The sequence below is a fragment of the Larus michahellis genome, chromosome 5 (assembly GCF_964199755.1).
Source record: "Larus michahellis chromosome 5, bLarMic1.1, whole genome shotgun sequence".
NCBI lineage: Eukaryota > Metazoa > Chordata > Aves > Charadriiformes > Laridae > Larus > Larus michahellis.
The window spans coordinates 46097812-46107934 of record NC_133900.1 but is presented as its reverse complement, the minus strand read 5'-3'; the positions used below and the strand labels follow the sequence as shown (position 1 = coordinate 46107934).

The window sequence follows — 10123 nt, the reverse complement described above, 5'->3', positions numbered from 1 at the left end:
GCCGTTCAGTCTGATCCCAGACAGCTCTTTAATTATTGCGCAAAGGCATCATGAGATCGTTGGCTGGAAGCGGAAGGTACATAAATCCAGACTACAACCAAGGCGTGCATTTTTAACGGGAAGAATAATTAACTCCTGGAAGGAGATGCAGCATGGAAGGGGGATGCTTGGGATCAGCCACGGTCCTGGCTGCCCCTGCCTGCTCTCATACACAACTGAATAAACTATTTAAGGAAGGAAGGGTCCTGCCCGCACCCTGCCTGTCCCCCAAGGCTGAGCAGCCCTGGATTAACCCCTCTATAGGGGACACCAGATGTACGTGCCTGCTTCTATAGGGGCCTGAGCCCAAACAAGTGACCAGCAGTGCAAACCTGCCCTGACACCCACCGTGGCATCGTCTGAAGGAAGGGGTGGCCCCTCTGCCCGTGGAAGGGATGTTTGAGGACCCACCAGCCTCCCCTGGCGTGTGGCTTATCCCCGCCAAAACGACACTCCGAGGGAAAGCTGAGGGCCAAGCCACTGCCAGGAGTCCATTTTCTCCCAAGTTTTAGCACAGACCCAGCCCATCCGCCCTGCCACAAGTTCAGGACCTGAACTGTACAATTTATTTGCAATAAAACCAGCCCCGAGAGGATGAAGGGAATTGCCCTGGCTAATTAAGCATCTGGTGGAAGGGATGAGGATGCTCTCACTTGCTTTCCCCTGCCCGCTGTCTCCTGCCCACAACAAGGCGGTGGAGATGGAGAAACCACAATTAAATTAATGCTTCTGTTGTTCTTTGGATTTAAAAGGAAGAGACACTGCCACGGAATCCAGCCCTTCAACCCTCACATCCCAGCAGTGCTGACTCCCCCGTCTCCCAGTATGTTCCAGCATTGCCAGGGGTCCCGCTGTGTGTTGTTCAAGTTGCGGTGGGCGACTCAGCTGTACCAAGCTGTTCCCTTTGCTGCTGAGCATGAAGGACTGCCTTACAGCACCGAAACACCCCTGCGGCAGCCGGAGGGGAGGGGAGCGCATGGGGGGACACCGGCAGGGCAGGGGGCACTCCTGGGTGCCTTGGGGACCACGGGCACTTGGGAGGGTGACCTGATGGAGCAGATCCGTGCTTTCCACCTCTGATTGCCTAAATACAGAGACGCTTTTTCCTGGACTTTTTCCTTTTCCCTGGACCAGCCCTGCGGCTCCTCTGGAGCAGCAAATCTCTGGGACCAGCCCAATAGCTTTGGAGCAAGCAGCTCGAGGGGAAAACCTGTGGCCCTCAATGCTTAAAAATAAGCGTGGGCTTAAGAGCATTCATCCCTTTGAGTAAATACGGGTCTGCCGGCTCCCTGGGGAACCCAGCCTTGGAGCTCAGTGCCTGGAAGGACTGTTCACCCCTGAGCTGCTGCTGGGTGAAGGCCAGGAGTGCTGGTGAGGGGGGGACACAGATATCCTCCTCGCTGCAGGTAAGTGCTGTGTTATGTGTGTCCCTGCCCAGCTGCTGGGCACCCTAGGGTGGCAGGAGAGTGGGTGCCCTGCTTCGGTCCCACAATGTCTCTTGGCCATTCCGTTTTGCAGCAGCTCCACTGCCATCCACGCCGGCCACAGCCCCGTCCCACGGCCACCCCCTCACCCAGCAGACGTGCCTCTCCGGTGACAACGTGGCGTGCAAGGACCAAGTGCTACCTCACTTTAATTAAAGCACAAGAGGATGCAAGCTGCTGGAAAACGAGGGTGAAAGTTTGCAGCAGCCATCCCTGCCGCCCGCCATTCTCCCTCCTCCCCCCGCCGTGGCTGTGCAGCTCTGGCGGTGCTGGGCGAAGGGCAGCGCGGTGGGCAGCTGCCTCTACCCTGGCTCCCCCCTGCCTCCAGCTGGGCGGGCAACTGGCCGGGTCCTGGGGAGGCCACCGGCTGCCCGGGGTCTGAACGAGACCCCATTCTCACTCCCCGGTGAGCGCCTGGATGGAGTTGTCCCGTTGTCCTTGTCCCCTGGGGAGAAAGAGACAGAGAGACAGAGAGGAGGCATGGAGCGGGGTGAGAGCAAGAGCAGAGTCCACGGGGACCCGTGCCATCGTCCTGCACCTGGAATGGTGACAGGATGGGACCGCAGAGCATCAGTCAGGCTCACGGCAGGGCAGTGAGGAGACACATGTGTGTGTCACCTCTGCGCCGGTCCCTGGGGACGGGTCATCCGGCCCGAGGCCCCCATACCCTCCCCACCAGGCCCTGCGCCGTACCAGTATCCAGCCTCCCCGCAGCCCCAGCATCCTCGTGGTCCTGTTGCAGGGGGAGGGGGGCGGGCGGTGGGGCAGGCAGTGCTGGTGCAGATGCATCCACCACCCGGCGCCGCCGCTGCAGGATGGACTCCAGCTGCCTGTCCCTGCCCTTCAGGCTGCTTTGCCGCCCGCTGGGCCTCCTGCTCGCCCTCCTCATGGCACCCTAGGAAACACCACACAGAGCCCAGATGCTGAGGGATCACACCCAGGCACTGAGACCCCCTGGGGCTGTGCTCCTGGCCAGCCCCAACGCAGCCCCACACATGATGGCTGGAGCTGGGAACAATGGCTCCGAGGTCCCTGTGTGATGGCCTGGCGTGACCCCCCCTCCTTGGGACAGGGCTGCTCACCAGGATGCCCTGCAGCTCCATCGCCACGCTCCTCCGCTTGGTGGATGCTGCCGCCGGACCCTGCAGGAGGGGATGGAGGAGATGTAGCCGCATCCTGCTGGCCCCGCAGCTCCCTGGGGCTGCCAACGCTCCCCAAACCCACCCCGAGTCCCAGGGCTCCCTGAGGACATTCCCCCACAGGATGGGGGTGTCTGGCAGCAGCCGAGCCCAGGTCCCTGCCTACCTGGCCCACTGGCACCCGCTCCTTCGCGGGCCTCAGGACCACCCCGTTCTTTATCCGCTCCATCATCTCCTGCACGGCTCGAGCTTTAGCATCGTCAGCTTCTGGCTTGCCTGCGCAGGGAGCACCACGCTGAGACCCCATGCGCTCATGACAGGGCTCAGTCCCTGCCGGGGCGGGGAGCTGCCACCTCCCTGCAGCTCCCCCCATGCCCGGGGTCCCTCCCACAAGGCTAAACCCGGCCGTGACCCAGGGCCAGGTATGACCTTGCTGTGGCTCATCTCCCACCCTTGCCGGGCGGGACAGGGGTGCTGGGGCCTGAGCACTCTCTCTCTGGGGAGCGGGGGGCTGGCAGGGTGCTGGTCACCCCCCAGTGGGAACTTGGAGCAACACTTTTGGATGGCTGGGAGATGCCTGAACCAGTGTGGCATTGGCAAACCTCTGTCCCGGAGAAAGTCCATCTTCCCTGTGCCCAGGGACTCTCCCATCCCCACGGTGCTGCCAGTGAGCCTCCACAGTGCCAGGACCCCCACCGTCCCCCGGGGTGCAGCGGGACAGCCCGAGGGGACTTACTGCGCTGCAGGTTTGCCATCCCCTTCCTCTGCCTGATCATCGAGAGCGGGCTGGAAGGGAGAGGGGAGGTGAGAGCCTGGCCAACCCGCACCCCTCGCCCACAAAAAGCCAGACATGATGCCCAGCCTGCCCACCCCTTCTCCATCAAGGAGCTGCCTGGACCCCCCCCGTCTCAGAGACAGGCCCACCTCACCCTCCCCAACATCCCGCTGGGGTCTGGCCCCTGCGGCCAGCTCTGCTCCCCACCTGCACCCTGTACCTCCTGCTGGGGACGATGCCCGGGCATGGCTTGAGGACAGCCCGGCATGACGGGCGAGGGCGGTGGGTTGCGGGGGGGAGCAGGGTTTGCCCCCAGCCCAGCTTATTTGCTATGGCAGAGACAAGCTGGAAGCCCCTGGGCTACTGGAACTGCTTTCTGCAGGAGGTAACGGGGATGTCCGGCGGCGTCACTTACTCCACGGGGACAGCGGGTGTGGGTGGTGGCAGTGGCGGTGGCGGCGGCGGCGGCGGTGGCGCGGGTGCAACCATCTCAGGGGTCTGGCTCTGCGGTGGCGGACCCTGGGCCAGCTTCTCCCGCAGCGACCCCACTGCAATGGGGTGCGGTTGGGGCTGTGCGGGGGGCTGGTGCCCCTCCAAGCCTCAGCCCACCCCACCCATGGGCAGGCAGTGCCATGGGCATCCCTCTGGCACTGCTGCAGGTTCCTGCCTGCGTCAGGCAGGGGGGAAACCACCCACCTTCCTCCTTCAGCCCCGCCAGCCGCCCCTCGGCCTCCTGCAGCCGCTTCCTCAGCTCCAGTTTCTCATCCTCTGCCGCAGCCAGAGCAGCTTGGGCCATATCCAGCTCCTCCGGCTCCGGCCGCCTCCCCAGCTGCTCCTCCAGCTCCTTCACCTGCGGGAAGCGGGGGACAGGAGGAGATGGATACAGCCTAGGAGCTGGTTTCCCTCCCCAACACCATCCCTGCCAGGGATGTGGATGCTCCACAGGCCCACAAATCGTCCTCTTGCAAGGAACTTGAAGCTAATTTTAGGGCAATTCTTGTCTGGGTGATGGCAGCCCAGCAGGCTGGGGGGTGCTAGCCCAGTGTGGGGGCTCCCACCGCAGGGTAGCCCAGTTGTGTGACCCTTTCCCTGGCACCCAAAATGCGCTAGTGGAAATCCATGGAAGAACGACCTCTCCAGGCTGCGGCACACGGCGTGGGATGGGCACGGAGGGGGCGATGGAGGGGTCTGATCCTGATTGCAGCCAGTTCCCCCACCCAGGGGAAACCACCACCAGCCCCGGTGCTGTGCCATGCCCCAGCCCTGCTCCCCACCCCCATGTCACCCCCTCCCTGTGGGGATGGGTCCTCACCTGCTGCTGCCGCTCCTGCCTGGCCTCCTCCAGCAGCTGGGTCAGGCGTCCCACCTCCTGCAGGGCTGCCAGCAGCTGGGCGCTGGGCCCCGAGCTCTGCAGCAGGATCATGCTCTGCCTGTTCGCCTCCTTCTTTTGCACCAGCATCTGCCCACAGGGATGGGGGTCAGGGAGGGAGTGAGCCCCCAGGCTCGCCCCAGAGAGAGAAAAACCCTTTCTGGGGAGGCTGGGAGCAAAACCCATCCGACCTCATCCCAGGTGACCATGATGGGTGCCCAGGAGCATCCCCATCCTCTTGAGATTCAGTGGTGGGATGAGGATTGGGGTGTTTGCACCAAGGGACACTGAGAGCAACCAGCCCCGCCCCGCTCTCCCACCCCCCGTGGGTGCCTGTCTCCTCCCCCCGGCCCAGCACCCATGGGCAGGGTGACCCAGGGCCAGCAGCACCTCATGGGCGAAGGCTTCGGCGTGCAGGCGTAGGTCCTGCTCCAGCTCCAGCTGCTGCATTGCCTCGCAGTAATCCTGGGTGACGATCTGGGACACTGCCAGGGAGAGCGGGAGCTTGCGGGGTGAGGGCAGGCGCCAGGCCAGGGGGTGCATGCCACCGCAGGAGCCTCGGCACAGCCACCTCCCATGGTGGCACGTCCACATCCCGGCAATCCAGCTGCAGCTCCCAATGTTGCACCATTGACTTTGGCTTCACCAGTTCACCAGACTGGGTGGCACTGGTGGCAACAGGGAGCTGCCAGCTGCTCCTTCGCCGGCTTGCAAGGGTGCAGCAAGACAGGGAAGGGACACGGCCACGGAGACCCAGCACAAAATTCACCTTTCTTGAAGGACTTCAGTGCCCGCTGGCTGGTGCTCAGGGCTGCCCGCAGGCGTTGCCGCTCCTCCTGTCCCGTCTCCAGCTGCAGTGGGACAAGCCCCCGCTCAGCCCTGGGCTCAGACAGGGAGTCCCTCCATGCCCAGCCCAGCCCCCTGGGACATCAGGGAGATGGTGATGGGCTGCAGAGGGGGGTCTTTCCTCCCAAAAAACCTGTCCTGAGCTTGGCAAGGAGCCACAAGGATGAGCAGGAGCCAGGGAAGGAGGGGAAGAGCGAGGCTGATGAAGGGGAACCCTCCCCCAAGGGAGTCCTTGCTTGGCTGGGGTGTCCCAGTGGGGGTCCCAGGAGGTACCTGGTCCTTCAGGTCCTGGTTCTGCCTCTGTAGCTCCTGGATCTGGATGGTGAGGTCCTTCCGCTGCTCCAGCAGCCAGGAGATCTTCTCCTGCAGATCTGGGAGCAGAAGGGAGTGAAGGGTGAGAAAGGGGGTACGAGGGGTGGGAGAGGGGAGTGCAGCCCTCCCAGAGCTGGTCCCTGAGGACCAGGCTGGTGGGGCTACAGCATCCTCCTCCCCAGCTGAACCCTCTCCTGGCCGTGTCACTGATGACCGTGTTGGAAGCTGATACTGGGAGGTGACCCAGAGGGACAGACACGTGGCAATGGGGTGGAATAGCAATCCACAGGACAGCAGGGTCTGTACTCAGCGCCCTTCTCCCTGCCCAAAGCTGCCGCTGAGCATCCCCCAAGGGTCAGCCCATGGGAAGAGTCACAACATTACCTGAACGTGGGGCTTTGGCTGGAGTGGGCCCCCCCTCCCCCGAGGGGTGCATCCCCCTTAAGGGGTGCATCCTCCCCTAGAAGAGCATCTCCCTGAGCAGAGCATCCCCCAAAGGGGTGCATCCCTCCGAGGCGTGCATCCCCCCGAGGCGTGCATCCCCCGCAAGGGGCGCATCCCTCCTCCCAGGGGTGCATCCCCCAGACCCCCCTCGTACCGACAAGCAGATCTGCAAACACAGCCGAAATTGCCGACATGGGAAAACAGGATGGGAAAGGAGGAAGTGTGAGCAACAGCACTTTCATTTCACCTTTTTTCATTTGACTTTAGTATCACTTTCTCATTGTTTACCCAGAACAAGGCCCAGGCACAACCTAAAGCCGCAAGGCCAGGTTGAGCCAGGCTTAGGGGACAGCGGGACGGGGCAGCCGGGCAGGGGACGGTGCTTCGCCTCTGGTTTCACCGTTTCTGCCTGGGGCTTAGCCAGGACCCCCCAGCCCGGCTCACCCTCCAGCTGCTGCTGGTAGCACTGGGCAGGGTCGGGGTCCTCCTCGGGGGGCTGCTCCTCGGGCAGGGCCGGGGGGGCCGCCGGGGCCAGGCTGAGCCGCTTCAGTTGCTTGTTCTCCTGCTTCACCTGGGGTGGGATGGAGACCCCCAGCATCAGGGTTTTCTACTGCACCACCGAGCCGGGTGCGCCGGCACCCTTGCATTGCACCCTTAGGAGGGGCTGCGGGCATTGGGGTGCTGGGGGGGAGGGGGGGAATGGTGGCGGGGGAGCACTGCCTGACCCTACCTGGGCTGCGTAAGCTTCGGCTCGCTGCCGGCACGTCCTCTCGATCTCAAACTCCGTCTCCAGCGCCGACAGCTCGGCCAGCAGCGCCTGGGATGCTGGTAGCAGCGGAGGCTGCATTCAGACACCCGCCTGGCCCTCAGTGCCCAGTGCGGGGATCTCGGCTGGCACCCTGCCCCCCTCCCTGCCCGCGGCCACCCCCGCCAAGTGGCCAGCAGAGCCCTGCCAGGTCACCCAGGACCAGGCACGGCACCCGGCTCTGCAGCACCACAGGGATTTTCCCACTTCACCATCCCACTGACCCTGTCACCGCAGGCTCCAGTGAGGGGCTGAAGCCGCCCCCGAGTCCCTGTATGGGACTGTGCTGGGATGTGACACCAGGGCAGGACGGGGCTCACCTTGCTCGAGCTCGGCCAGCCGCTCCTCCGCTTCGTTCACCTCCTGGCCGAGGGGCGGACGCTGCTGGGGAAGAGACACGCATGTGGCATTGCCTTGGTGCGGCATTATGTTGGCATGGCATTGCCTTGGTGCGGCATTTCATTGGCACTGCCTTGGTGAGCCCCGAGCTGCCCAGACGCTGCCAGCCGTGCCGGGGACGCTGTGACCTTGACACCCCGGTGATCAGCACCCTGATGTGCCACCATGGCACAAAGCCGCAGCTGGAGGGGAGGGCACGGAGGGATCAGCCCTTCATCACCTCAGAGTTGCACGGGCAGGAGGAGGAAATAAAACAGAAAACGAGCCTGCGAGTGATACCTGCACTGTAGCTGACTCTTCCTCCTCCTCTTCATCCTCCTCGCTGCTCTCCGATTCCAGGATGGCTGCAGAGGAACCGAAAGCACGAGAGAAAGTCATCAGCGTGACTGGAAATCCAGGAGGTTCCTCTACCTCTTTGATTTTTCCAGCCTCACACTGCTCTGCAAGGGGCAGGGGCTGAGCGCCCCCCGCACCATGGGCTGGGGGGGCGCTGGCGATGCCTCTGCACCTGATGGAGTCACGTGTCCTAAGGAAAATGGGAAAGTCCCTATGGCAGGACAGCCTGGAGCAGGAGGAACAGCCTGCAAAAAATCCGACCCTACAGTAACCATCAGGAAAGCGGTTACAAAGGCGGCAGGAAAGGAGTGGAGGGCATTGGAGTAAAGGTGCTGCTCGGAAGAGGCAGGAGCACAGCCGGGAAAAATCCCAGTGAGCGATTCTGGGTGAGGAAAGGCCATCCCAGAGCACCCTGCTGCCCCGGCGAGCCCTTGCCCACAGCTCGCCCGAGAGGTGCCACCGCAGAGCTGTGCCCTTGCTGGGCTCGGCTGGTGCCTGTGGGTGTGTGGGGACACCAGGGTGACACGGGGAGGCTGGACAGTCCCCAATACCACTGGGCTTCCCCTCCACCACACTGGGGTGACTGGTCGGGGGGGACCCATGTGCAAGACCCCAACGAGCGGACACAGGCATGTACGAGGGAGAGTGTCCCTGGGGACAGTAACCTGGGGGCTGGTGGTCCCCAATGGTCAGGACCTGGGAGCTACTTGGTCCCCAGGTGCTCCAGGGTCCTCCCGTCCTTCCAGGGCAGGGGTCTCAGGGGGACAGCTGCTTACCCACCCACCCCCAGGGCAGCTCCCAGAGGGGCTGTGGTGCGTCGCAGCCCCGAGGGGCAGCAGGGCAGGAATCCAGCACCTGCCTCCGACCCTTCCCATCGCAGACCTAATCCGGTGGGGAATGCGCTCTGGAATCTAAATCCCCCCACCCAGCCCGATTTTTGTAATCCAGCCACCTCTGCTGGGACCTTACACCACCTGAAAGGGCTGGGGTTCCCCGCGGGACCCACAAGAGGGGTGTGCTGCTGCCGAGCAAAGGCTCTGGGACACTTTGCCAGGACCCTTGTGCTGGGACCCCCACGCCAGCTATGGGGCTCGAGCTGTGCAAATGGCGCTGCTGCCGCTTGGCCTCGGCTCTTTCGAGATAAAGCTGTACAAGCATGCAAACACCAGCAAAAGCCCTAAACTGCAGCTGGCAGCCGAGGTGGGCACCTCCTGCAGCACAGAGCAGCAGAGGGACGGATGGACGGACAGGCGGGCAGACACACTTGGTGCCTGGGAGCTGGGAGTCCCTCTAAATACAACCTACTGGTCATTGGTCCCTCCACGACACAGGGCTGAGTGGAGAAAATCCCTCTCCAGGCTCCACTCTGGGCTGGTTTCACCCCCTACAAGCCATCTCATTCAGCTGGCGGCGCCCAGAAGCCACGGTGATGGTCGCAGGGGACAGTCAGAACCACCCCCACCACCCTTCCTTGAGGCACAGGGTGCCGCATGTGAGCCCACCAAGCCCACCGCGTCCTTGAACGCACACAACGGACCTTACCTGCGAGCTGCCCAGCACCGTCCCCAGCCCAGTCCATGGCGGTGGGACTGGTGGCACCCAGCACCCCGAGCTCGGTGGGGTGCCTGCCCCCCGCCCCGGCGCTCGCCTCGCCCTCCCCACCCTCTGCAGGGAAGTGAAACCGGGCCGTCCCGGCGCAGGCTCAGTGGCTGCACCACCGCCACTGCCTATGGCGGGGCTGAGCACCCCGATCCGGGCAGGACTGGTCCTGCCACGGCAGCAACCGAGGCCCTGGCAGGGATGCAAAACCAGACCCAGCTGAGCCCTCGGCAGGGATGCAGAGCTGGATCCAGCCGAGCCCTCGGCAGGGATGCAGAGCTGGATCCAGCCGAGCCCTCGGCAGGGATGCAGAGCCAGACCCGGCTGAGCGGGATGGCTTTTGCAGCCGGGGCTGTGCAGGGGAGAAGTGCTGGTGCAAAAGCCACCAGGAACCAAAACTCGCTCCGTCCTGGCACTTTGGCCTGGGGAGATGCTCAGGTCACAGAATCACAGAATCATTTCGGTTGGAAAAGACCTTTAGGATCAGCGAGTCCAACCGCAGACCTAACACTGCCAAGTCCCCCAGCCCCTTCCCCGTGCAGCTCTGCAGCAAACATCCCCCTCTCACGGCCTCTG

At 63.6% G+C, this 10123-nt stretch overlaps 1 protein-coding gene across 2 annotated transcripts; it reads right to left on the bottom strand.

The window, feature by feature from the left end:
- Positions 1 to 1641: 1641 nt before the first annotated feature.
- Positions 1642 to 9614, bottom strand: LOC141743298 (shootin-1-like). 2 transcript variants are annotated; one of them, XM_074587126.1, is made up of 16 exons: positions 9491 to 9614; positions 7892 to 7956; positions 7534 to 7597; positions 7139 to 7233; positions 6853 to 6979; positions 5926 to 6023; positions 5576 to 5657; positions 5197 to 5291; positions 4750 to 4896; positions 4134 to 4287; positions 3853 to 3985; positions 3399 to 3448; positions 2829 to 2938; positions 2606 to 2665; positions 2217 to 2418; positions 1642 to 1968 (listed from the first exon to the last, which is right to left on the bottom strand). In XM_074587126.1, the coding sequence occupies exons 1-16, from the start codon at positions 9525 to 9527 to the stop codon at positions 1826 to 1828; spliced, it is 1662 nt and encodes a 553-aa protein (XP_074443227.1). In that variant the 5' UTR covers positions 9528 to 9614; the 3' UTR covers positions 1642 to 1825. The 2 variants fall into 2 exon arrangements, with proteins under 2 accessions (XP_074443227.1, XP_074443228.1); XM_074587127.1 differs by having other exon boundaries at positions 7534 to 7594; positions 9491 to 9611.
- Positions 9615 to 10123: the final 509 nt, after the last annotated feature.

Coding starts and splice junctions, on each gene's coding strand:
- LOC141743298 (XM_074587126.1), bottom strand. CDS start 9,527: ATGGACTGGGCTGGGGACGGTGCTGGGCAGCTCGCAG. Junction 6,024..6,852: donor CTACCAGCAGCAGCTGGAGG/GTGAGCCGGGCT, acceptor TTCTGCTCCCAG/ATCTGCAGGAGAAGATCTCC. Junction 3,986..4,133: donor GGCGGGGCTGAAGGAGGAAG/GTGGGTGGTTTC, acceptor ACCCCATTGCAG/TGGGGTCGCTGCGGGAGAAG.